Source organism: Lentinus tigrinus (assembly GCF_003813185.1).
Source record: "Lentinus tigrinus ALCF2SS1-7 unplaced genomic scaffold L226scaffold_12, whole genome shotgun sequence".
Taxonomy (NCBI): domain Eukaryota; kingdom Fungi; phylum Basidiomycota; class Agaricomycetes; order Polyporales; family Polyporaceae; genus Lentinus; species Lentinus tigrinus.
In genome coordinates this window covers 746,587-771,489 of record NW_027137921.1, presented here as the reverse complement: position 1 = coordinate 771,489, position 24,903 = coordinate 746,587, and the positions used below count along the sequence as shown (strand labels likewise).

Below are 24,903 nucleotides of genomic sequence, written 5' to 3'. Positions count from 1 at the left end.
CGGCTACTGCGTGCGGCGAAGTGCCTTCGCTTCGAGGCCAGGTTGTTTCCTCATGTCCTTTCTGCACGCAGATTGACAATCTTCTGGACAACCGAGCACGGCGACTGTCATATTTGACCAATCATCCCCGGCGACCTTGGGTTGGCAATCTCCCACTATGTCGACACCCGACACCCCAAGATTACCTTCTCGGCGTTGGGTTGAGCATGCCCGAGTTGTTCGGATGGGGTTGCCTCGCTCCCCATGTAGGAGTCGGACGATGAGACTGATGTGTACCATTGTCAGCGCCTCAGGAACCTAACACAAGTCGACGGTATATGTCACTGTATCACGGCAAGGACGTAAAGATGGTACCCTCGATACCGCGCTGCCTTGCTTGCACGTCGTCTATCGATTCCTCGTGCAGACAGGCTTGCGTTCTCTGGCCAGTTATCAGCGTCCCAACATGAGCGCGGAATTTCCTTTCGATCCCGCGAAGATCTGGGCGAGTTGAATGGGTGTCACGTAATTGAACGCTCTGCGACCCAGCTTCGACTATATAGGTACCTCTGTCGAAGAGAGAGACGCGTACGTCATGTCATGCGCATCATGGGCGGAAGGTTATGGCTATTCTAGGATAGACATGAGTTGAGGGCTACAGTAGGACGATAATTATAAGATCCATGTTATACGATCGGTAATGTGCCATCTAAACGCGTATCAGTGTAACTGAGCTGGATGACAGTAATTGCGGTATAAAGTACGGTGCACCATAATCGAGACAAGTGGCCATGCAGAGATGGGTGTCGTAACGCGTGGATCTAGGTGTGGGGGATGGCAGGCAAAGTACCGACCTCGTAAGTCCAGCAAGCGGGCTGATTCAGCCTATCGCAGTGTCTGAATACGCAGAGCACGAAAAGGCAGGGAAGGGGCGAACCAATTATCGGGATCTATGGTGTCCATGTAACTCGGTGCCCAAGATCTGCAAAGCAGAGTTCGTTCGTTCTCCACTTCTGTTCTTCGAGCGCCTGCTTGAAAGCAGGGAAGTCGTGATGCGTCCACTCATGCGTATCGATGAGGATGGAGCGCAAGGCCGGCTCAGGGCCAGGCCAAGGGGTACTCTTCAACAGCACGCTGCGCACCATCGCGGCGTGCAGGATTGACCGGAGCATGTCCTCGTTCGTCGCGTCTGGATGGAAGAAGACCGACACCTGCGGGCCTCGTGGTGTGTCACAAGGGAACAGAAGGTAGCGTTCGTGCTGTTAGATAGAGATCTGCGTGAGTACACTCCGTCTGCGGAGGCGTCCTCTGGACCGGACTTACCTGGAAGACTTTGGAGCACACCTCCCACCTGGATCGATCGACCTCTGAACCTGCACTCAGAACGTCGCTCACCCGGGGTGCAAGCGTGAGCCAGCAATCGCTCTTGTTCTTGTAGAACTCTCCGAACAGGCCCGTCGCGCCCTTCTGGTCAAGCGAATCCACCGAGTCCACCGTACCCTCCGTGATGTACGTCTGCGCAAGGTGGCTAACCCGCGGCAACGTCAGCAGCTCAAAGCTTGCGTTGCGCATCATGTACACGGTCATGGTCAGGTGCAGCGGCACAGCCGTAAAGAAGATGGAGTAGAGGTAGGCGGGCGAATGCGAGAAGGTGAGCAGGCTAATGCCCGCGGCATAACCGGCGAGCTGGGCAATCGAGGCTTGCGACTCGTCCTTCGCAGCGACATCCCCATCATTCCCCTGCATGGAGAAGTACCGCATGAACTTGATGTGCGTGGTGTACCATATCTGCAATACACGTTCTCAGTACCAGCTCGTTCATATGAAACGGGCCTACATACCGCGCTCCCCACAAGTTTGAAGATGTTCCCGCCGGCTACGCAGCGCACTCGTCAGGCTCGTCCTCGACGACAAAGGATGGTTCAGCACGTACCGGCACACAGCACGAAGTTGAGCGGCGACGGCGCAATCAGCACGGTCGCAATTTGTAATCCACTCCCCAAGCACCCGAGGACCTCCCCAAACAGGGTGAACGTCTTGGGGTGGCTATCGAAGAACGGCGAGAAGCGCTTGATGAAGAACAGCTTCGCGACCTCACCTGCGCCGTCCTTGATGATCCACTGCACCGCGACGGCGCCGAAGAAGCTGCCCTCCGCGGACACGCCTACCGAGGTGAGGAGTGCCTGATTGCAGAGCACAGATGTGATAGTCGCGAGCGTCGTTTCGAAGAATTGCAGGACGTGGAAGGACAGGTATCTTGACAGCGAAGAGGGGAGGGTTTGATTGTCGGTCACCGAGGAACTGGGAAGGGCGGCGGATGGTACTCACGAGCGATGAACGGACTCGGGGTAGTTCGTCGGAAGGAACATCTGCCCCAGCCACGACGATATTCGACCGGTCAACGAGTTCGTAGGGGCTGCAATCTTCCCTTCTGCTGCTTCCGCAGACACAATGTCCCTCCACTCCTTCTCGATACCCGACTGTCCCTCGGACGACCATGATATATGGCACTCACGTCCTCCCACACGCTCCACGGCGAAAGGACGCGTTTCTGACGCGTCGCCGCCTGGTAAGACATACGATGCAGCCGCTGTACACTCGTTCCGTCGTGAATTCTTGTTCCCAGTTGAGAGCCCGCGGGCAAGGGCTGGTATTCGGAGGAGAGGTCGGGGCCTACAGCCGCCAGTGCGAAGTCTGGGAAGCAGCTGTACACACAAGTGTCTGCGCATCCTCTATCGCTTGTGAATATTGTGTAGATGATCCGCTATTTCCGACGACAATTGTAGCGGATAGGCGAGCACTTCTAGTATAAATGACTATTAGAAACGTTCGGGTATGCCAGAAAGAATGCCACACATACTAGTGATGTGTACGTCCGCCGTCGATGCGGTCTGCGAGAGAGTCCTTCGGAGTGTGGGGTAGAAGTGAGCAGTCAATGATTCATGGTGTCCAGTCTGTAGAAATGCAAATAGTGCAGGGCCTGGGCGGGAGGGGGAAGTGTAGTGACCACTGACAGATTACTGGGCAGCACGGGTGTCGGGAGAGGATCTGGGCCGCCCCGGAACTCCGCGTCCGGGCGCTCCGACGTTGGAGAATGGGAGGGTGCCCGCCGCGGAGCTTGCCATTCTCCTTCAACTTCAAGTTCGAAGTCATCGCGTCGACCTTACTTCAGTCCATGTACCGTCGACTCATGCAACTATCGGTATGGACTTCGAGGATGGGCTTGCAGTTGAATATTTGAATGGTCTTGGCAGTCAGAACTGGAAGATTGCCGTCCAAACACACGTCTCGAGCGGGACCAGTGACCTTGACACCATCCCCGTATGTTCTGCGCGTATATTCACATATCACGCATTCGGATGCTGTTCAGTACGAGGACAACTTGAATGTCCGACGCTTCTGACATGTGGCATCTGTCATCGCACCCATTATATCATAAGGCGGCGAGCAGTGAAGCCAGTGAAGTCTCCCTCTCAGGGACTCTTTCTCTTCTCTCCGTGACTCTTTGCACCCGCACTGACGATGTCCAGGATCAAGTCCTTCATAATTAGAGCTCGCCCGTCAACTATCCTAAACAGACTCCGCCGCAAGCGGCGATTCGTCGCAGAAGAAGTCCCTCTGGCCATCACAACCCCCGCGTCGCTCCCACCGCCAGCGCGATCGAATTTGTGCTCTCTGCCAAGTGAGATCATAGCGTCCATTTTGTGCCTCTGCACTGTAGCAGAAATACATTCCTGCAGCCTCGTGGGTGGCATACGTTTGTTTGGTGGTGTAGATGTACCCTCATTGACATTGCCGACCACCCCTCGGTCTTCTGACAGTTGTGCCGTACGCTCGAACGTATCGTACGGACGGACCTCTACGTTCGGTATAAGATCCTGCTGGACCTCAACGGCATGGTGGACGGGCCTCCTAGCCTTGTGCCGGTGTCTGAGCGACTTCGGCTGCTGGAGACGTCGAGATAACCCCGAGGTCATCTCCCGGAGATGGGATCTTCCCTTTTGGCAAGTCACTCTAGAGACGGTGGATTGGACCGTTTCTCTCTCGTTCTCCAGTCATATCTCCCACATCGTCATGAAACCAAAGCTGCAAGTCATGACTATCTATAGTCCTGCTACGACCAACCTCCTCTGTGCAACGGAGCAATGGGTCATCCCCCTCACGCTCTTCCCTAGCGGCCCAATCGTAGCTGTGTCGGTGGACGTTTTACAGGATCTGTTGTTGGTTTTCCAGCAGGCAACAGATACATCGTGAGTGTTCCGTCGTGCAGGTCTCGCACAGTTACACTGACAGTTACGTTATAAGACATATCATCGCTCATGTGAGATCGTTGAGACGACCGGAGGTTCCGCACGCAAGTGCGGTATTACCCGTGCTGCACACAGAGCAGAATCGTCTCAAACGAATAGAACGCATCCAGATCCATGAGAACCTGGTCGCATGGAGCGCTTCCTACTACCAGAACCGGTCTGACGACATAGAGATATGGGATTGGAAAGCAAACGTGTTGATCTGGGTGCGTCGCTTCGGAGATGTATGTTGAGTGTGTCGCTGACACACCGAACAACAGCGCCGAAGCTTCCAGGGTATGCTCTCCTTTGCGTTGCTCGATAAGTCACATTTAGTCGTGGGTTGCGGTGGATGGAACGAACTGCGCGTATATCACATCGCCGCGGCGGCCTCCACCAACTCAGAGCCACCCGCGACTGAGCGCAAAGACATCATGAGGTTGCGCCTTCCTGAAAAAAACAAGGTCGAGAGGATCCAGGAGGCCAGTATCCCGAGTCTTCCCCCCGACGTTCTCTTCTGGCCGGATCCCTCCCTCCGGATGATCACCATCGCGATCAGCGACTTCGCCACAACCTCATCTAACCCACGCACCCGTGTGGGTCTTCTAATACCCTACGATACCTTCCGTGCTCTCCTCGCCGAGCCCGCCACCTTCCGAGGCCGGATCCCTTGGAATGTTTGGAGCTCGCGCGGAAGCCTACTGCTCAGTATGCCCTCGTTCTCACAACGTTCCCGCCGTAGTCTCCCAAGCAGCCATTCGTTTGGCTCGCGGCTCGCTGTGCCTTTTCAGAGCTATACTTGGTTGCCTGGAACCGTCGCAGTCATCGACATCAACCCGTACGGCGCGAGATACAGTCGTCATCCACTGCTGCGTGGCACGTGGCAAGCCAAAGTACCCCCTGATTCCAACCTGAAGCTGCTATTCGGGACGGAGGATGCAGCGCTGCCGCACGTCATATATCATGTCGGGGGGCATGGTGTCCACGGGACTGGGGCTGTCGTTGCTGATCCGTATGGTTTCACGACTGCGGTAAGTATCAACCTCACTATGCGACTAACGCTGACTGAATGCACGTTCTCAACCACGTAGGGTTCTTTTGAACGTCACTACAAGGGGATCAAGACGTACTCTCTCGACTTTGCCGTCGAAGGACTGTGGCTGCCTCAGGTGGTTTGAGCGATGTTCATGGGGACTGCTTGATGTAGTTCGTTGTTTGACAAGCGTGTTTGTCCCCAACGTGACCGTGTTCTCGTTATGTGTTGTACCTATATCTTGAAGCGTGAATGCAGTTACTTTACCAGATTAGAGTTCAGCTTGATGTCCGATGCGTCTATCATCACATCTATCATAAAGCTGTACCTTGTGCGTCACTGTTCGACTCGCTCCCACTCTCTGTCTTTCTTGACTGTATATATATGCGCCTCTCCCACTTTCCGACTGCCTTCAACGCGTCAATGCTTAGACTCATTTTGACGAAACTCAAACCTCGAATCCTCCGCCGGAAACAGCCGACACAAGCAGCGCTTTCGAGGCGAGCAAGAACTTTGAGTCTATGCTCTCTCCCCAGCGAGGTTCTCGCACACATTGTATGCCTATGCAACATAGCCGACATCTTTTCCTGCAGCCTCGTAAGCATCTTAAGTCTCGAGATCGTACTATAGAACCTCACTGTGTTCCCTTTCAGGTTTGCCGTTCGTTCGAATATCTCGTGAGGACGGATATCTCGTGAGGACGGATATCTACATCCGATACAAGATCCTGTTGGACATCAACGGAATGGTAGATGGTCCCCCTAGCGGCACACCGGTGTCGGAGCGACTTCGCTTATTGAAGAACTATACCTTTCAGTTTCGCAACGGAACTGATGCTGCCGCCCGAAGCAGCGCTCTCCCTCACTGGTGTGTCACCCCAGAGAACGAGGACTGGGCACCCTCTCTGTCGTTTGCCAGTTTTACGTCCTACATCATCCGCAAGCCACGGCTGAATCTGGTGGAGGTCTTCTGTCCTGCGATTGACTTTCTGGATACCCCGCATCATTGGGTCATCCCGCTTGCCCGTAACTTCCCTGGAGGCAAGGTGTTGGAAGTGTCAGTTGACGTAGTACAGGATTTGTTATTGGTGTTTCAGGAAGAAGCGGACGAATCGTCAGTATCTAGCCATCTAATCTCCTACGTAGTCACTAACAATTGTAATTGTGTCCTCGCATTAGACAGGTCCTCGTCCACGTGAGGTCGCTCCAAAATCCGGAAAAACCGCATTCAAGTGCGATGCTCTCTGCGCTCCGCGCGGCGACGCCCCACCCTCGAAGCGTGGAAAGTATTCAGATCCACAAAGATCGCGTGGCGTGGAGCTCACGGTTGGGATCACCTCAAGATGAGTTGCGGGCTCCGTGCTGGGACATAGAGGTATGGAATTGGAGCTCAGGAGAGCTGGTCTGGGTAGGTCCTTCATCGGAGATACACGTTCTCGGCAAGTCACTGATACCATGAACAACAGCACAGTCATTTTCACGGAGCGATCTCTTTCGCATTGCTTGACGAGTCGCGTATAGTTGCGGGCTGTTGCGGGTGGGACGAGTTGCGCATGTACCATGTCGAACCCGAGACCGCCTCCACCGATTCAACGTCTCCCACAAGCACAATGGGCACGTACTTCATACGCTTACGACTTCCTCGTGGGACTCGGCTGGAGAGAATCCAGGAGTCGAGTATCCCAAATCCTCCTCCAGGTGTTGCTTTCTTTCCAGATCCAGCCCTCCGAATGGTCACGGTCGCTCTCAGCGACTCCCGACCGAAGGAGCGCTACACCCGAGTCGGTCTCCTCGTATCATACGAGGCCCTCCGTTCCATCCTCTCCCAGCAGGTCCCACTGGCAGCCTCCCGAGCCCCAATCGACTGGGGTGCATGGGGCTCTCGTGGGAGCCTCCTGCTCCAAGTGCCCGTATGCTACGATAACTTCCGATGCTATCTCACACACAGCTATTCCTTCGGCTCGCGCCTTGCCCTGTCCCTCCCCAGCGGCTGGACAGACGGGTCCACAATGATTGTCGACATTAACCCATACGCAGCGAGGTTTGATAGCAATCCGCATCTGCGTGGCACGTGGCATGCTAGCCGACCCACAAAACTCGTCTTGGAACGATTTATCAGGACAGAGAAGGCAGGGTTGAAGCATGGTATTCACTATCTCGAGGGCGGCTCTCGGTCCGATTTCGTCGCTACCGATCCCTATGGCGCGACCTCAGTGGTGAGTTGTCATCGCCTGACTTTCAGCGACAACTGTGGCTCCAGAGTCCAAACTGACCATTTGCGCCTTTGCGACATCAAAGAATCTCTTTGGTACCGACTACAGAGGGATCAAGTCTTACTTTGTCAACACTGCGGCGGTCGAGCGGGGTCTATGGCGATAGTGTTCGGTCACCAAGTACTTACTCTACTGTACCAGAGGTAAGCTGACCATGAGCATGACACCTGGGCAAACAAGTGACATGGCCCCGTTGCATCCTGCAAAGTAGCACACCGTTGAGGGGGGAGGGGCGCAAATTGCCCGAGAAGTTCTTCTGGACTTGGAGTGTCAATGAGTCTTAACGTAGTCTCTATAGTGAGTAGAGCAAGAGAGAATGGGGATGATGCTGGCGTAGCTCTTGTGTAGTTCAAGAGTACTCGAGTACAATACAGCGTATAAATGGATCCCAATTCTCGCGATCACCGTCCTTTTGGCATCAGATTCACAGGCACGAACTGCGAGCGCCGTGCGACTCAACACGCCAAGGAAGGCACCCCCGTCGTCAAGTAGCATGGCACGCAAGCACTGAGTACTGAGTACTGACCGCAGTTCCGCAGAGCCAGCCGCGTTAGGCATCGTGACTCGTCAACGTACCTGAAGCGTGAACTCTCCCAGACTCCCAGTCCCGTCCCATCATCGATATCCGTGGGCCATCCAGCGAGATCCATTCGAGACGGGAGTGGCCCTTAACCTCTTCGGACCGGCAGCTCCCGGGCAGTGCGCCGTCAGATCTGCTCAAGAACCCCCCAAGAAGTTAGAACCACAGTCCTACAAGCTCGAGTCTCGACGTGCAACCTGAACCGCCGACGTGAGCCCCTCTGTGTCCTGTGGATCAGTTAGAGCTCGCATGAGTGACGAGTGACGAGTCATGACGTGGTGCGTAGCCGAGGGACCCAGCCCGCAGCCCGTTGCCCGTTGCCCGTTGCACCTTCTCACCCCGAGGTTCTCAAGGTTCTCAAGGGCACACCAGCACGGGGCAGATAGACTTTTGATTTGTGCCCCTGTTGGCCTGACGTGTCCACGTACATACGCCAGGCTCCACTCCAGCGTCCGGTGCATGGGAACACCGACGCCGTGGCGGTTTGCCAGCAGCAGCAGCAGCAGCAGCAGACCCCGTCTGCGCAGTGTAGTGCGCATGCTTCGCGGGTTTCTGTTCGGAAAAACACGCTGCGCGAGCGCCGTGGGAGGGGGCCTCACTGCTCAGGCTTTTTGCGCTGGGAGTTGCCAGGTCGAGGAGAGAAGTCGAACCGCTGCTGGGCCGGTGGGCGCATTTCCCGAGTTTTCTCAAGACTCGGGTTCGTTGCCTTCTTGGGCTGTGTGCACGCTAATTCAGGCGAGTCGGGGGTGCGGCGTGGCGTGTTTGCGCGTTCTTCTAGTGGTGGGCGAGCGTACTAGCCCGAGTGCAGCCGTAAGGAGTTGCGAGAGCCGGAGGATGGCGCAGCGGGGGAACACTGCACACTGCATGCGTTACGGTTGTGGCGCGTGAGAGCACGGCGACGGTGGCATGGGTCGGATACCATACCTCCGCGGCGACTCCGTCATGAGTTACCGGCATGGAGGGGACGTCAGTGGTGTCACTGTCAGGTAGTACTGAATCTGATCGATATCAGTAAGTGAATGCTGGCAGGAGGCTAGGGGACACCGGAGCCGTGGACGGTGACGACCTCACGATGTGCGGGAAGCGAGGAGGGCCCGTGGGTGTTAGGCGAGTACGTCCATGGATGACAGAGAGCCTGGTTGGGCCGCACGTCATCGAGCTAGAACCGAGAAGGGCACGATGGGGGGCAGCCGGGGTGCGCAATGTACTGTATTCTTGTGAGCGGTCGTGACGGTGGCCCAGCGCTGCAATGCAATGCGCAAGTGTGAGTCTCAAACCGGACGGCGGTGGCGGAACACCAGTGCGACTGTTAATCAGTGTCCGCACAACGTTCGGCCTCAGGGTCTGAAGCTTAAGGATCTACATACGAACGATATCAGCGCACAGCCTGAGCAGACAGATCCGCGTCACGGAGACACACCTTAACTCAGATCAGAGACACCATCAGGGGTGGCAAGGCTGGGAAGATGGTGGTGAGCGGCCGAGGAGGATGAGGCCAAGGGAGGGCCGGGTCGGGGCATTTGCGGCAGTTAAGCTCGCGACCGGAAGTCGGCGTACGTCTCGCGTAAGGAGCTGATTCAAGCTTCGGGCTGGGAGACACGACGGAGCGTCACTGTGGGTAGCCGAGGTAGCTACGCAGGCTGCAGACGTCACGACGGGAAAGTTCTCTGTCCGGCGGGTGTACCGTTAGCTGGAGAAGAGCTGTGGAAGGAGAATCTGGCTGCGTCGCGGAGTGTTCGGTGAGCATGGGGGAGTGCTCGAACGGAAGTGAGAGGACCATGCGGGGCAGTGAATGCGAACTTGAAGGGGGAGATTTGTATTTGGAAAGGGTTCGAACTCCGGTCAGGCAGCGGTGCAACTGATCAATATGAAGCGTAGATCAGAGTGATGTGTCGGGCGGGAGAATTGCCATACCAAGCGCAGTCTGGGTTGTTGTGCAGACGCGGGTGCGCCACGACGGTGCTCAGGGAGCGGCGACGCGAGTGCACCAGGACATGGTGGATGGCGAGGGGATGGTGGCGGACTGTCCGGAAGGCCAAGACGTCGTGCTGGGCCGCGGCGGGAACGTGCGGGGCGCCGATGCGCGTTCCGGAGTGATGGGAAAGCGATCGCAGAGGCGCGTGAGCAACTTGGATCTCGACACCGCTCAGCAGGCTCAGCTCAATTGGCTGCAGAGCCTGTCACAAGCACACGCTTCCTTGCACTCTCGCCCAGGGCCAGAGGAAACAAATACAAAACAGCATCATGCCCTGCCCGACCTCCCCCTTCTCCTTGCATCCTCCCTCCGCCCCCGCTGCTACGCCCGTCGCGCCCCACTTCGCGCTCGACAAAGGCTAGCGGGTCTCGTGCGTACTCCGGACCTTCTCTGTCGTCCCTACCCGACATACCACCTGACTCGCTCTTCTCCCTCCCGCCCTGCCCTGTTAAAAGGCACCGTCCCTGCCTAGCTGTCCTCTCCTTTCCTCTCCCACTTCTTCCTCCGGCGCTCGGGCTGCGTGCTCCCATGTCCTCTGGCCGCAAGCCCCGCTACGCCCTCTTCACCGTCGGCAGGAACAAGGCTAGCCCCGCCCGTACTGCGAGCGTAAAACGCGCAAGTCTCCGTGCAAGTGTTATACGCACCGAAGCACCCAAACTCCACCTCGCCTTCCAAGACGCCGAAGAACCAGATGCAACCGGATGCAAACCCCCTGAGAACTCTGCGCCAAGGTGAGTACGGTTCCGGCCTATGTATTTTGAGTTTGTCTTCCGGAACTTGCACCTGGGAACTTTGTGCGCGTTCTGGCCATTTGGCCAACCGGCCTTCTTGTTCCTCCCGTCTTAGCGGTCTGGCCCAATGACCGGTCTCCGTGTGCTTCTGCTCCCACTCCCCCTTGCACCTCTAGGGTCTTCAGGGACATGCCCGAGGGCACCCTCCTTCCTCACACCACCACCTACGCGTCTCCCACCGCTACTTCCCCGCATATATCCACCCTCGCGCTTGTTTTCCTCCTCCAATCCTCCGTCTGGCTAACTCTTGCACCCCAGTCTCACTACACGTGATACCTCGCGCCCGCAACCCGAGTCAAGTCTGGATAATATGAAGGATACCCCGCTCCCCTCCCTCCCCGACGATCCTGCGCCGGCGCGGAAACCAAGGTGAGTCGTACGCAGTCGTACTGCTTTTTCCGGCCTATGAGCCTATGACCACATCCTGGCGTGTACGCCATCACCCATATTGCCGCCCTCGCTTCCTCGTGATGCGCATCAGCGCACATCAGCGCACACATTACCCCAGATTGTTTATTGAGCTGTGAAGAGCGTCCAGAGCTCATATATGCTGCGAACAGAGAGCTTGCATTCCACCCTCCTCCTGAGACCCGCCCGCTCCGACCTCCACCAACGTCAAGAATGTCTCCACCAGAGCGCCAGTCAGGTCCCTCGCGTCATCCACCCCATAGGTAGGTTTTTTTGAATTTGTCTACCCAAACCCTGAGTTTGCTTCCGCGGCCTGGATCGAACTTAGTCCAGGCCCGATCGCACTCGTCCGCAGCGACGCGAAAATGAAACTTATCCACCTTTGCCATACTTCAAAAGTTCACTGACATGTTCGTTCTCTCCACAGCGCAACCATGCCACAACCAACATCGCCGCCCCAGCAGGGGAACTTCTTCCGCCGACTGACCTCCAAGATTCGCTCCTCCACCCCGCACCACAATGAGTCTTCCCAGACTCAACCACAATCACAACACGACGTGCCCAAGCGTAAAGGCACCATCCTCCGGTTGCCCTCCATGCCCAAAGCCCCGCCCCCGGCAGCTCCTCCAAACGACTTCACCTCCCCTGAGCAGCGGCAAGCCGCCCTCCGCGCGCGGGGGCTTATCCCAGCCTCGTCTACCGCCCAACGCCGGTTCCGCGACGCCGAGGGATTCATGATGCCCCTAAGCGAACAGGAGGCAGAAATCGACAGGCGTTACGCCGTCGTCGTCCCGCGCACATCGTCGTCCGAGGACGAGGACGCGAGCGGGAGCGAAGCCCGCAGGATCAGGGAGGCATGGCTCGCGAAGCAGCACCCTGCTACCGGTGATTCGTCTCAGTCTCAGAGCGCAGGTGAGTCCGCAAGCGGACACGATGCGACTAGTACGAGTGACCACTCGGATGCGGCGCCGCGCAAGAGCGATGCGATTGCGCGTGCGAGCAAGGACGGCACGATGGGCGACAAGAGCCCTGCGCGCGCGACCTTTGTCCGCGCCACGACGCTCTCCCCGAACATGGGTGAAATCACTATCGGCGGCGGGAGCGTGAGCCCAGCTCCCAGTCCGCCCCTCTCAGGAAGCCCACTTGAAGCGACCGTCGAGGACTTCCATACCGCACCCAACACCCCTTCCAAGCTCGAGGACGTTCTGAGCGCGCGACACTCTGCTTCTGCAGATCGTCCCCGCGCGGCATCTCCACCTGCGCCTACGCACGCTCGCGTCCCCCCTAACTCCACCGCCACCCCCGGCGCCGCACATGCACATACGCACTCGCAGGAACCGAGCACGCCCTCAAGCCATTCGAGTGCTGTCACCGAGAAGGTCTCGCGCTGGTTACGCACCTCGAGTGACACGCCCGCGTCCCCTACCGCCTCGTCTTCCACCCCTATCCCCAGCCAAGCACACAGCAGTCCGCTCTCGGAGTCCCCAAGGCAGTCTCTCGATGAGACGCAGACATCGACGCCGGTCGCAGCAACCCCCACGGGGACCGTGCGGGCGCGCAAGGAGAAGCCCCCGCCGATCATCGTCACCGCGCATCGCTCGACCCCAGACTCGCGTTCGCTTCCCAAAGTCCCGCAGGCGGCGCAGGTGATCGCGCTTGCAATCGCAGCGCCGTCGGATTCTGAAGCCAGCACCTCGTCCGAGGGCCGGCTGTCGCTCGAAACGCGCGGGCGCGGGCTACATGTTAGTACGAGCGCAGGCCCGCCGCGGCTCGGCCACGATATCAGCACGTCGAGCAATGGCACCGCGGCCACGACCACGACGGGCACCTCGTCCGGGACGGCAGCGAAGAGCGGGCGGAGCCGGACGAACACCGTCCCTGCGCTCTCCCCCACACGCACGGTGTCGAGCTCGGGCGCGTCGTCGTCGCTGCCGACGCCGACGACGACGTCGTGTGCGCCGATGCGCGACGCGTCGATCTCGCGTGGGTCGACGAGCCAGTCGTCGGACGGCGGACACGGGGGGCCCGAGACGCACGTGCGGGTGCGGGTGCGGCCGCGGCGCGGGACGACGGGCGAGATGAGTGGGAATGGGAAGGCGAAGGCTTTGGGGTCGCGCGCCGCCGGGGGCGTGATTATGGAGGAGTACAGCGAGACGGAGCCGTCGTCGGAGGGCGGGGAGGGCGCGGGCGAGTTTGGCGTGCCGTCTGTGTCTGCCCCGATGCAGGAGGGCGGCGGCGCTGTGCCCCGGCTGCGGCCTCAGCCGAGCGGGCGTGCGCAGATGCTGGAGGCGCAGACGAAGGCGAACAACCGGATATCGTTTAGCCTGTTTGGCAAGAAGTCGCTCGACGTGAGTCTGTCTGTCCCTCTCTTTCTCTCTCAGAGTCTGTTTGCTTGTCCACAGTTCGCCGGTGACCGGCTACTCCGGGCACCTTGTGCTTCTGAGCTTGAGTGAGCAGGCAGATGCTGACAACCGTTTTTTCGTCACACAGTCGCAGGTGCCGCGGGACACACGCACGTCGTCGTCGATGATGAACCTCCGGCGCGCGTTCACGTCGTCCAAGCCTCAGCCAAAGTCCACGCTCGAGCTTTCCCCCGTCGCCGAACAGGGCCAGGGGGTGGGCAGGAAGAAGTCGAAGATGTTCGACGCGTCGCACCTGCCGGCGATGCCGGCGTTCCAACAATCTCAGTCTCAATCCCAGTACCACCATCACCACCACCACCAGACGACGTCGTCGGTGTCGTCGGACGGGAAGACGACGGGCGTGGGGCTGCGCCCGAGGCAGGCCGTCGCGCCGACTATCCATAGTCGCGGGAGCATACTGCACCAGGCGCATTTCATCGAGGATGAGGAGAGCAGACGGTTGAGCGAGATGGCGTTCCTTACGTGATGTGGGGTCGCCCGCCAACCAAACCGTTCGAGCCGTCGCTGGTTGACCCGTTCGACCGTCTCATGCATCGCCATCGCTCCGGATCGTCCATCGTGCTAGGCTTTGTTTTGTTTTGTTTTTCGGATTCGTGGTTTCTATTCGTCCTGGATTGTTTGGCGTCGTCACACGCACATTCTTTTTCTTGCGTTTCATTCTCTCACATTTCTCAACGCATTCACCCATCTTCCAAGTTCTCGCTCACCTCACGCTTTCGCACTTGTTGAAACCCGCACGGCATCGATTCATCATTCACAACCTTGGTCTATCCCATCCCATCCCATTATCTGACGCATCGCACCCTTCCAAAGCTTCGTTACTCTTTCACTCTTTGTGATATACGCTCACACCCTCACCTCGCCATACCATCATAATGTATACCGTTATGTATCGCTCTTACAGCTGACCCACTCTCCCTCCCATTTCCAAGTTCCCAATTTCCCAAGTTCCCCCACTTTTGCTCTCGGGATCACATTTTGCAGTATTTAATCAACACTAACGCAACGAAACCACCTTCATCTCCACCTCCACCTCCACCTGAAGTATGCTACGCGTTGGCCTGGCCGTAAGTAGGGCTTAAGTAATGGTAATGACTTCCTCGCCTTGCGCGATGCACATGTGTATCATACGTATACGGTATACCTCCTCCCTCGTTTATGCTCTTACGTGCCTGTCGTTGAAGTCGTTGAAAATAAGAGGTGCTAGAGCACTTCGCCGTCGTCGGTTCAAAAATTTCACATTCATGATTCATGATTCATCTCCTCAGCCCGAAGTGCCCTTCCCCTTGATCGGCGTTCTGCTGCTTCTCGCAACCTCGAAGCTGGTCGGAAGGTTTGGGTTTGGGTTTGGGGGTGAGATCTTGAGACCGGTGAGAACCAACCACCAATTACCGGTACCAGGTCGAGACTCGAGACTCCGAGTCCTGCTCTGCGCCGCCCCGAAGAGGTAATGTCGTTCGTTGCCGGGAGAAGCAGCGGAATCAAGTAAGCTTGAGTAACTTGTTATCAATGATTTCTGCCAGCCTCCAGGTCTTCTTCGCCCTTATCACGCTTAGGTACTATGTAGGTGCTGGTGGAGCCTGAGTTGTACGGTGAGGGACCCGCTGCAGGGGGTACACTTTGCAATTGCCCAGGGGTTTGTGCAGACTCCACAGTCGCGGAGTATGGACCTGGTGCTCGAGGCACAGTTGGCATGACAGAGTGAAGCATCCGGGCGACGTGAGATGGACAGAATTCGAAGGGTCCTCGCGAGTCCGGAGGAGGCACGCACCTGGCCGGAAGCAATACTCCAGTCTCCTGGGCCCACCCGGGCAAGGAACGTGACGATCTACGCTCTAGCACGAAGCTGCCAACGACAACGTTGCACACCTCACCACGCGTGACCTCGCTGGCTGTCATGTACACTTGTCATTGCCGTCGGCGTGAACGATGCTGCCATGCCTACCTACAGTCATGGGTGAGTGTCCCGTCTTGTCCCGCCTCGGGGATCCACTGGCAACTGCCAGCAACTGGCACGCTCACGTACGTGCATGCGTGCGTGCGGGGACTGTCGTACTGTATATATACATGAATTCCAATCTAAGTACTCCGGGGACTTAATTAGCTAGCTAGGAACGGGGAACGGGGAACGGGGAACGGGGAACGAGAACGAACTGACTCCAGAACGATGAGAACGCGAAGGTATGCGACACTCGCCAAGTCCGAAACAGATGCACGAAAAACACGAGGAAGGAGAAGAAGGGTGGGGGAAGAGAACAAAGCAAGAAAGAAGCGCGTCCTTGACGAGGATGAAGTTATGAAAGGGGGGATAGGGTACGCTATGTGGATATGGATATACGTGTCCAGGTCGTGCATGTAAACGAGGGGACGTGCCTGGGGCACAATGCGGAGACGGAGATGTTATGAAGACAGTGCGCTCTACGACGTATGAGGACAACTCACGACAGCATGATAACGATAACGTAGGGGGGACAGGGACGGACAGAACGGAGATGGGACGAGTGGGAAGGATTCAACGAACGTGAGGTAAGTGGGCGGTCTGCGGGAGGGAACGGACAAGGTTTGGGCTGTCAACACGTACCACGGGGCCCGAACCCAGAACCAAGAAACCTGAAAGCACACCGCACGAGGCAAGTGGAAGAATCGGACGGCATGCATTAGAGGTAACGACACGGAAAACGACAATGACAGCGTGCGCACAACATCTAGTTCCAGTCCAAACGAATGAACGTCTTGTAGAGGGGACTTGTACGATGTGGTGTAGGTGGAACCGGTGTGTGTCCTATACGGGTATACGTGTGCGATGTTTGTGCCGTGCCCGACCTGCAATGGGCAATGGTGTGAGACGGCCCCAAGACCAAGCTCGGAACAACCCCAGCACAACAAGCCCGTGCTCCGCTGGCTGCGTAGAGTCCAACGTAGACGTAGTCCAAGACAGCCAGCCTTCCTTCTCCACTCCTCCAACCAACAATGAGCTCCGACACCCGTGCATGGTCCAGCCACAACGACCCACTTCTCCCCATGTGTGCGCGCACGCTTTCACAGCGGCGCGATCAGTATCCGCCACCCTGGCCATACGCCACTTGGGGCCCCGGTGACATCCGTCCAGCCTGCGGTCCTGGCGACGCGCGGCCAGAGTAGAGCGACGCAGCCGGCCCTGGACTCCGTGCGCGATAGTCGACGCCGAGCGTCTGGGGCCCGGGGCTTGCACGCCCGTCGAAGCCGCCCTGGTAAGCCATCTGTGGGCCTGGCGAACGCGCGCGGTTGATCTGCGTCATGGGGTATGCCTCGCCTTGTGCCGGCGGTGCTGCTGCGTATGGGTCGTTGTCGTAGTACTGGGTGGGGTCATCGCGGTACGGCATATTCGGGTTCAGATGAGGAAGAGGCGGTACCGCATAGGGGTCACGGCTCGCGTAGAGCTCGACTGATGAAGCCGCCGCGGACGGCGCAACACTGCCTGCGCGTGAGTCGGGGCGCGCAAGGTTGACCTGGGACGAAGTCTCGAAGCCAGCGCCGCCTGTCCTGTTGGTGGGGAGAGGTGCATGGACATCGTCGCCGTGCGCGTTGAGGTCCGGCCATTTGATGGCTTCGTCTGAACATAATGTTAGTGATCAGGACTCGTATACGGTGACTGAGATGCAAAGCAAGTCGGTCGCCACAGCTACACAAACCCTATCTTAGGGCCCGCGTAATCGCCCGCTTAAGTCCGCGTAAACATTAGGTGCGGTCCTAGTGCCCCGGCTGCGAACGCGTTCATTGCAGCATGCAACCGAGACCAGTGCAGCATTCCCCGGCTGCATTTTGCAGGCCACAACATGCGTCGTGGGCGCAGAGGAGGTGTGCAGACGAGAAGGAAGGAATACTCACTGTCGAAGTCATCGTCTGCGAACCGCTTGCGGGTGAACTTCCAGACGATGAACGTAACGAGACCAATCAGCGCCACTCCACCAGCCACCGAGAGACCGATGATGGTTGACTTGCTGACGCCGCTAGACTTCGTCGATGTACCCGACGAGGAGCCTGCAGACGTAGCAGACGCAGAAGCCGTGTCTGAGTTCGTGGGCGTCACGGTCAAGAACACGGTCGTCTCTTGACCCTGCGCATTTGTAGTCACACTTGCGGAGATGGTAGGGGAAGCAGGGGGCGACGTTGGGCTAGTGGGAGTCACAGGCTGGCTCGTGGAAGTGGTGCCAGTATTTGTGGTAGCGGTGGTGTCTGAAGTCGACGTTGCAGTGTCGGACGTCAACGTCGCGGTGTTGGTACTCGTCGAGGTGTCAGACGTAGTCGTTTGCGTAGTGTCTGTTGAGGTGTTGGTATTGGTGTTGGTGTTGGTGTTGGTGTTGGTGTCTGTTACGGCGCCGGTGCCCGAGGCGGATGTGTCCGTCAATGTATTCGTGTCGGAGTTAGCGCCGCCACCAAAGGGAGGGAAGAGTGCGCGGGGTGCAACGGGTGCAGGCGTCGGGAACGCGAGGGCCTGGGTTGGACGGGCGGTAGCCCCGGAGAGGAGGAGGGCATTAACGGAGAGGAGAACGAGACATCGTGCGAGAGACCGTGAGGTCAACATATGGAGCAGAGGCGAGTGCAGCGAAGGATGGAGAGAATTATACCAGCCGGCGGTGTAAGTATTGGATAAAGAAGGCGGCTTCGTGGGGCGTAGTCGTGGTGAACGTCGTCGACGATGCGGGCGGAAGACAAAAGACAAATGGAATGGCCGGGGTCGAGGAGGACGGGGACGACGGAGACAGAGTGGGACTAGAAACAAGAGCGCAGTCCAATCTTGCAAGGCGGTGAGCCAGCTCTCCCATCACGTGCAGCTGCCACGGCGACTGATATTTATCCTCTCCCTCAGCGCCTCCCCTCCTCCTCAGCCTCGTCCAGCCAGGCCGCGCTCATCATGATCCTGATACTACGGCACTCATCAAACGGATCCAATTAATCGGCAGGCATAGGGTATCCGTGTAGTAGCAAGAAACAGTTACAATGTACGCGTACAATCCAAGTAAGTGCAACCAGCATTTCTCTAGTCCAGCGACCGCCGCCCCAGTAGCATTGTAATCTCCCGCCGTGGCTGCAGCCACTCTGGGAAGCTCTCCTCCCCCTTGCCCTCCCGCATCTCAATGAGGTAGTTCGCGAACACGATCAGCGTGCCGTACCGGTACCTGGAAATCCCGCGACACCGCAGCGCCGCGGTCACCGCCCCCAGTCAGCAATCAGCCATGCACAATGCAGACTTGAGACATAAACCCATACAGGTAATTCACGCCGAGGTCCATCAGCTTCCGCTGCTTTTCACTTCCTTTCTCGCATGCCGCTACCTTCAATTTGTAGCTGGTGGCGCGCCGAGGCCAAGGGGAAAGGCGCAGTCAGTTCCTGTCTCAGTGCCACGGTACACACCGCCCAGGCCGTAACACGCACTCATATATCGCCCTCCGCAGGTTCTGAACATCTTCCATCTGGTCGATCGCCCGGTCGGTCAGCCGCTTCGCGAGCTTTCCGTGCGACAGCACGCTGACGAGCTGCAGGATGACTTTGTACTCTCCTACAAGATCCATCAGCACCCGGCACGAATACGAGGTTATCCAGCTCGTCGTTGATCTTGTACAATACATACCTTGGAGGTAGGCATCCTCTTCGGAAGGCCCGTCCACCGCATCATAGTGCTCAAGGGGGTTAGTGTTCTGGTCCTCTTCCGTAATTCGGTTCTCCTTCTCGTGTTCCCAGGTCATCGTCGTCGCGATCAGGCAGGCGGTGACCATTCCGCTCGTCGTGCGACCCCGACCCATCTGACAGTTGAAGATGAAGTCCGCCGGCTGGCCGCTCTGCAGCCCTGTACGCACGCGCATCAGCAATTGCGAGAGCGCGCCCGGAAGCGGGGCCTGTTCGTCCGTCTACGCGAAAGATGAGCGATGGAATGAGCCGCGTCCAGACGTAGAGAGACCGGCGAAAGATGGAACACGTACCACTGCCACCCGGCCGTAGTCGACCTGCCAAGACATGATGCACGAGAAGTCAATCATACGATTCCAGACATTGAAGATGCCGTGTCGTTGACCCACCTTGTAGCCTTCCTGAACCATCATGTTGTACACATCGCGCGGCGTCATGATGTCCTTCTCCTCAACCTGCTCCCAGATGGGGATAATCTTGAACACCCCAGGCCGCTCCTCGACCTCATCGTGCAGCAGGATGCGGCCTTCGCCCGCGCGCACCTCGCGGATGACATCGCGCTTCAGGTTGTCCTCCATGGCCTCGACCACCGCTGTAGTCACTCCTGTTGCCCTGCATCACAAGTTATGGATTCACATCAGGCCGCCCACCACATGCACTTCACACACGGGAATGAATGGAAGAACACTCACTCGACGTTCTCGAGCGGCTTGTCGACGAGGCGCAGGACGTGCGGGCGGCCTAAGACGTATATGACCGGTTCCTGTGATCTATGCTCAGCTCCCGCACATACAGGAGAAGAATGCTGTTGCTCACTTCACGAAGGGACGTCCAGTACACCGTGTTGCTTCCATCGGGAAGCGCATTCACCCGTTGCAATGCACGCCTCAGTCCGTCAACCGTGGGCATGCCGCTGAGCGTCGATCCTTGTGAGGAAGCATACCATAGTGGACACACACCGCACACACCTGCCACAGACCCATCTGTTGTCGCTGCCAGTGGTGAAGTCGAAGTGGTCGTTGCCAGGGGATGTCACTGGCGTAGATTTTAGTCGGAGCGTCAGAGGGACACGTCGGAAGTTTGGTGCTCCGTCGATGCGTCTAACAAGTATACTGTCAGCCACCGGACCTGCAGTTCAACATTACCATAGAACATACTCCGGCAAACCCATCTTCTGCAGATTCGAGAAGAAGTCGCTCTTCAGGATCGTTGACGCAGACAAGATGCTCCCAGACCGGTTCGCGACAACCTTCCGCACCTCGTCCGGAAGAGGCACGCCCTCCGATACATCAACACGTTCCAGCGGCTTCAGGGTGTTCAGGTCCTCCGAGAGCAGCTCCTTCTCGAACGTCTTGATCACCGGGCGTTCCTTGACGAACGACTCGAATGACTCCGTGGTCTGCATCGTGTCGGGCTCCGTGGACTGCAGGTAAGCCTGGAAGATGATGAGCTCAAAGTATCGCCGCAGGTTCTGCAGCCCACGGTGCGCGTGCTGCTTCCTCTCGCGCTGGTCCGTCGCCTGCTCGGCGCGCGTGCGAGCCTCTTCGATCGCGTCGCGGAGGTTAAACACTTCGGCGCATTGGTCGATGGCGTCGTCGACTGATTGCTTGACCATGGGCCCCTTGCGTATCACACGGAGTAGGTCTGCGTCATGTCAGCAACGAAGAAGATAAGATGTTCTGTGCGGACTCACTGTTGATGATCTGGTACGACTGACGAGTATTGTGGTGCGGAATGATGAGATCGTTCGTCATAGAGCGCTGCAACGGACCAGGAGTCGCGGGGTCTCTGACACGCGTCGCCCTCGCCAGCCACTGCTGGATGAGCAGCAGAATGACCGACGTGAGCGTACTCCGCCCACGGCCCAGCTGACAATTGATGACCACCGGTGCGCCCGTTGCATTGCTGCGAATCATGACTTCAATGAGCGCGCTGAGGTCGGTGAAGTCTGGCGGGCGCTCTGCTGTGATGGGGATTCGGGCGTATCCGAGCTCGAGATGGTCTCCGATGTGTTTACGCTGTGCCATAACGTCCTTGAGCACCATGATGTCGTCGCTATTGACCTCTTCCCAGACCGGGATGACGGCGCCACCAGGCGTTTCGGTGTGCAACAGGACACTGGCGGAGCATTGGGCATGAGAACACATGAACAGTGGGTACGAACAACTCACCGCCCACCGAAGGCGTGGACCTCGTTGATGACATCGTCCCGCAGACGCTCCTCGAGGACCTCCAGTCGTGATGCAGAGATTCCGCCATAGTCTGTATAGGATCAGTGTCAGCTACATCTCCTCGTGTGCGTGCAAGCGGTCCCGACCTTTCATGTTACGAAGCGAGAATCGCTCCCTTCTCAGACAATATGGCGCTCCGTTAACGTAAACGATAGGCTCTTCACGAAGTGTGATCCAGATGATCCGCGATGCGTCAGAGTTAGCTGCATGTACACGGCGCACAACCTCGTCGATTGCCTCGAGGGTTGGTTGACCAAGCGCATAGATATTCGTTCCCGGGATGTTGCGGAAGTTGATCGCACCTCGGACGCCGTCCGAGACATTGGAAGAGCGACTGAGCCATTGGTCTGACTTGAGTAACGTGCCTTCGCGTAAGATGATACCACTACGGTTCTACATAAACTTTGTTGGTGATGAGAGAGTTCAGTATGAGGTGGGTACGGACCTTGACAACGTGGTCGGAGTACTCGTCTCCCAGTATCTGTCCGCCCGCAATAGTAACGTCGTTCTTCGGACCGGGCAACAGTGCACGATGGTCTGCGCCGGATCTGGATAGTGTGGACAGATCGTTGATGGGTGCGAAGACGTTTAGCTTCGATCCGTGCGCCTTACGCAAGAACATGACCTGACTGTTGTATAACAGTGAGACATACGGCTAGAAATAATCGGATGAACAGACGACTCACTTCCATATCTCCGTTCGAGCCTGGACGTTGCCGATGAAGCCATGAGCATTGATTAGCTGAAGAGGAACTGATGGTCACTCGCCTTCAGCCAGTCTGCGAAGGTTTGACTGAAGTCGTCCTGAGTCTCGACATAACTTGCAAATGCAATCGCGAAGAAGCTGTTCACAAAATTGTCTATGACTCTGAGGCGATAACAGGACAACCAACCACTCACTACTTCTCGAGGGACTTCACGGCCCTGCTCAGGAAATTATCCCTCTCCTTGTCATCAACAGCTGTCGTGAGCGAGTATCGTATTCTGTTCAAGAAGATCTCTTCCCGCAGATTTACCACGTGATCGCCTGTGCCAGATGAGCTCGCATCGTCGAAGCATAGATAGAGATCTCACTCACAGACGTCGATGACCTTGTCCACAAGCTTCTTGGCCTTTACCCCGTGCTCAAGACATCCAAGCAAACTCAAGATTACGCCGTAGTTACCCATATGAGCCTTCTGGAGAGCCTCCAACAGTGACGGCTGCGTGAGCAGCAGTTCAATGGCTGATTGAGAGTTCTTGGTATCAAGGTCTGTAGAACGGTTAAAATATCACGACAACTAGTATAGATGAGTACATACATTGCTGGAGAATGTACGTGATGCGGAGAAGTGAGCGGTTCATGTCTTGCTGAGCGTTGGCTTGTTCGAGCGCTTGGAGGATCTTGGCACTCGTTGGCTAGCATACGAACTATCATCGTCCGTCCCTCCTACTTTTGAGCCATACTCACCGGTGACATTCCTGACGGCTGTAATGCACGGCTGGGATAAGCGATAGTCGAAGGGCCAGTGGTATGGCAACTCACCGTGCTGATGCCCGATTTCGACCCTGTAGATTTCGGAGTATATGGGTCCTCCAAACCCCGGTCGATCATTTGCTTCCTCCGAACTATGCAGGCGGCAACCATGGCAAAGGTTGTCCGGACAGCACCCATACCACAATTGAAGACGAGGGCGGTCGTCAGAGGATCGGTCTCCTTGATGACACGAAGGTATGCATCTAGGTAATTATCCTGCGCGCGACGTCAACAATGCGATACAGCGAATGATGCAGAACATACCTCGATGGGCCGTTCTGGCGAGATTGGAATGCTGCACAGCCGTCAATAAGCTTCACAACGAACCGATCGGTGACCTGGGACATACCGGTAGTACTGTGGGCATAATACGTCACTTATATGCATGGAGTGAAGGGGTCGAGGCAACGTACGTCAACATTCCAGCCATCGTGCTTCATGTTCTCCATTAGCTCTCGCTGCGTCCTGACGTTGTTCGTGTCCACGGCCGTCCATGTGGGCAGGATAGCTCCCTCTCCCGAGTCAGATGCTGTAGCACGTTTGAGAACAGACCATCGTGGAAGATGGGTCACGGAGTACTCTTACCGACTTCATTGTGTGTGAGTACAAGCCCGCCGAACCTGGAGATGCAAATCAGTCATTATTGATGTTCTACATACCTTCTCCACTCATACTTACTTGGCAGATTCCGCAAGAATGTCGGCCTTGAGTCGTCGCTCAATCTCTTCCAGATTCTCCGCGCGGTCAGAAAGCTTCAGCGTTCGTCTCGGCTCCGAAGCGTCGCGAAGGACGAACGGACGGCCGGATATGTACACTTGAAGATAACTCTTATCAACACCAGTTCGACTCAAGCACTTCTTCCAGCCAAAGCACTCTCTCCAGCTGCTCCAGCTGCGAGCACCGCCCACCCTCCTTGACCTCTCGGACAAGATCACCGGAAAGCACATACCTATTGGCTCCTCTCGCGTGCAGAACCATACCACATGAGTGGGTTGAGTGAGCTCCGGTCGGCAGCGTAGAACGGATAAGATAGCCCGTAGTCCCTGTGTGCGGGGTTGCGCAACACCATACACATTCAGGTTGCCCTGCTTGGGTGCGCGGAAGTTAGGTGCGCCATGGACATTGATGTCGAGGTCAAGGGCTCGGCCTGGTTCACACCGTGCTCAGCCCGTTGCTCGTATCATTGATATGGTGACAGAAGCATACCGGAAGGATAATGATCTGTCTTGAGGATGAAACCACGCGACAGCACGCTGCCTGTCCGCGTCTTCACGATAGAGGGGCCAGAGCGCTGCAGCTGGGGCATGAGATCCAGAGGGGGCGTGTCTGGGAGCTCTGTACCATCGACCAGCGAGCTGCTAAGTAGCTTCCTGCGCAGATCTTCCTCGCCCGGTCTGCGTATGTGTATAGACTCGGGAATACTCTGTGGGGGAGCCGAGGCTGGGCGCGAGGTCCCACTCGCCGAGGGAATGTTCATGGCCATGGATAATCTTCGCTTCAATGAACCGACGGGGCGCGGGCGTAGAACGGTGAGCGGCGTAGCCAGGAGGTGGATGTATAGAAGAATGTGGGGAGAGGAGAAGGTAGAACAGCGTCCGAAAGAGATGAACAGCTCGTTGTTTGGAGCGAGTTCCGGGCGCGCAACGCGTCACGGTCAAGACGTGTGCCTCGCGCGTGTCGCGCGTCGATCATGCTCCTGCCTCTCGTTCACGACATGAGTCCGCTTCCTACGGCTCGCG

At 57.2% G+C, this 24,903-nt stretch overlaps 7 protein-coding genes across 7 annotated transcripts; 4 read left to right on the top strand and 3 right to left on the bottom strand.

The window, feature by feature from the left end:
- Positions 1-480: 480 nt before the first annotated feature.
- Positions 481-2,974, bottom strand: L226DRAFT_553074 (DUF647-domain-containing protein). Its single transcript, XM_067682904.1, has 6 exons — positions 2,840-2,974; positions 2,308-2,782; positions 1,913-2,235; positions 1,821-1,855; positions 1,303-1,767; positions 481-1,238 (listed from the first exon to the last, which is right to left on the bottom strand). Exons 2-6 carry the CDS (start codon positions 2,706-2,708, stop codon positions 930-932), a joined length of 1,533 nt encoding a protein of 510 aa, XP_067535565.1. The 5' UTR covers positions 2,709-2,782; positions 2,840-2,974; the 3' UTR covers positions 481-929.
- Positions 2,975-4,409: 1,435 nt separating this feature from the next.
- Positions 4,410-5,460, top strand: L226DRAFT_535202 (uncharacterized protein). Its single transcript, XM_067680853.1, has 3 exons — positions 4,410-4,495; positions 4,550-5,299; positions 5,360-5,460. The coding sequence occupies exons 2-3, from the start codon at positions 4,703-4,705 to the stop codon at positions 5,444-5,446; spliced, it is 684 nt and encodes a 227-aa protein (XP_067535564.1). The 5' UTR covers positions 4,410-4,495; positions 4,550-4,702; the 3' UTR covers positions 5,447-5,460.
- A 371-nt stretch (positions 5,461-5,831) lies between these two features.
- Positions 5,832-7,900, top strand: L226DRAFT_613193 (uncharacterized protein). The gene is made up of 6 exons (XM_067686474.1): positions 5,832-5,898; positions 5,955-6,414; positions 6,480-6,708; positions 6,767-7,516; positions 7,599-7,716; positions 7,782-7,900. The coding sequence occupies exons 1-5, from the start codon at positions 5,859-5,861 to the stop codon at positions 7,677-7,679; spliced, it is 1,560 nt and encodes a 519-aa protein (XP_067535563.1). The 5' UTR covers positions 5,832-5,858; the 3' UTR covers positions 7,680-7,716; positions 7,782-7,900.
- A 377-nt stretch (positions 7,901-8,277) lies between these two features.
- L226DRAFT_70542 (uncharacterized protein) lies at positions 8,278-9,224 on the top strand. Its single transcript, XM_067687176.1, has one exon. It carries the CDS (start codon positions 8,424-8,426, stop codon positions 9,039-9,041), a length of 618 nt encoding a protein of 205 aa, XP_067535562.1. The 5' UTR covers positions 8,278-8,423; the 3' UTR covers positions 9,042-9,224.
- A 2,537-nt stretch (positions 9,225-11,761) lies between these two features.
- L226DRAFT_463024 (uncharacterized protein) lies at positions 11,762-12,199 on the top strand (the record flags this gene model as incomplete). Its single annotated transcript, XM_067675758.1, has 1 exon — positions 11,762-12,199. A coding segment is annotated over one exon (438 nt), but the record flags the coding sequence as incomplete, so codon positions are not given.
- Positions 12,200-16,803: 4,604 nt separating this feature from the next.
- Positions 16,804-18,314, bottom strand: L226DRAFT_545843 (uncharacterized protein; the record flags this gene model as incomplete). Its single annotated transcript, XM_067682373.1, has 2 exons — positions 16,804-17,342; positions 17,618-18,314. The coding sequence occupies 2 exons, from the start codon at positions 18,312-18,314 to the stop codon at positions 16,804-16,806; spliced, it is 1,236 nt and encodes a 411-aa protein (XP_067535560.1).
- Positions 18,315-18,659: 345 nt separating this feature from the next.
- L226DRAFT_508637 (uncharacterized protein) lies at positions 18,660-24,779 on the bottom strand. Its single transcript, XM_067678183.1, has 28 exons — positions 24,371-24,779; positions 24,114-24,311; positions 23,843-23,978; positions 23,750-23,784; positions 23,578-23,693; positions 23,514-23,521; positions 23,429-23,459; positions 23,174-23,380; positions 23,099-23,116; positions 22,950-23,046; positions 22,727-22,900; positions 22,549-22,675; positions 22,417-22,492; positions 22,335-22,354; positions 22,094-22,277; positions 21,735-22,041; positions 21,589-21,679; positions 21,111-21,535; positions 20,575-21,061; positions 20,386-20,517; positions 20,234-20,330; positions 20,110-20,180; positions 19,807-20,029; positions 19,711-19,734; positions 19,362-19,638; positions 19,166-19,289; positions 19,001-19,078; positions 18,660-18,909 (listed from the first exon to the last, which is right to left on the bottom strand). The coding sequence occupies exons 1-28, from the start codon at positions 24,645-24,647 to the stop codon at positions 18,771-18,773; spliced, it is 4,179 nt and encodes a 1,392-aa protein (XP_067535559.1). The 5' UTR covers positions 24,648-24,779; the 3' UTR covers positions 18,660-18,770.
- Positions 24,780-24,903: the final 124 nt, after the last annotated feature.

What these genes read in the sequence shown, in the direction of transcription:
- L226DRAFT_613193 (XM_067686474.1), top strand. Translation starts at nt 5,859, where the DNA reads ATGCCTATGCAACATAGCCGACATCTTTTCCTGCAGCCTC. An exon ending in ACATCTTTTCCTGCAGCCTC is followed by an intron (nt 5,899 to 5,954) that starts GTAAGCATCTTA and finishes GTTCCCTTTCAG; the next exon opens with GTTTGCCGTTCGTTCGAATA. An exon ending in CAGGAAGAAGCGGACGAATC is followed by an intron (nt 6,415 to 6,479) that starts GTCAGTATCTAG and finishes TCCTCGCATTAG; the next exon opens with ACAGGTCCTCGTCCACGTGA.
- L226DRAFT_508637 (XM_067678183.1), bottom strand. Translation starts at nt 24,647, where the DNA reads ATGGCCATGAACATTCCCTCGGCGAGTGGGACCTCGCGCCCAGCCTCG. An exon ending in GGACAAGGTCATCGACGTCT is followed by an intron (nt 22,676 to 22,726) that starts GTGAGTGAGATC and finishes CATCTGGCACAG; the next exon opens with GCGATCACGTGGTAAATCTG. An exon ending in CAGAAGATGGGTTTGCCGGA is followed by an intron (nt 20,518 to 20,574) that starts GTATGTTCTATG and finishes TATACTTGTTAG; the next exon opens with ACGCATCGACGGAGCACCAA.
- L226DRAFT_553074 (XM_067682904.1), bottom strand. Translation starts at nt 2,708, where the DNA reads ATGCGCAGACACTTGTGTGTACAGCTGCTTCCCAGACTTCGCACTGGC. An exon ending in CAACTTCGTGCTGTGTGCCG is followed by an intron (nt 1,856 to 1,912) that starts GTACGTGCTGAA and finishes TGCGCTGCGTAG; the next exon opens with CCGGCGGGAACATCTTCAAA. An exon ending in TCAAACTTGTGGGGAGCGCG is followed by an intron (nt 1,768 to 1,820) that starts GTATGTAGGCCC and finishes CGTGTATTGCAG; the next exon opens with ATATGGTACACCACGCACAT.
- L226DRAFT_70542 (XM_067687176.1), top strand. Translation starts at nt 8,424, where the DNA reads ATGACGTGGTGCGTAGCCGAGGGACCCAGCCCGCAGCCCGTTGCCCGT.
- L226DRAFT_535202 (XM_067680853.1), top strand. Translation starts at nt 4,703, where the DNA reads ATGAGGTTGCGCCTTCCTGAAAAAAACAAGGTCGAGAGGATCCAGGAG. An exon ending in CGTATGGTTTCACGACTGCG is followed by an intron (nt 5,300 to 5,359) that starts GTAAGTATCAAC and finishes TCAACCACGTAG; the next exon opens with GGTTCTTTTGAACGTCACTA.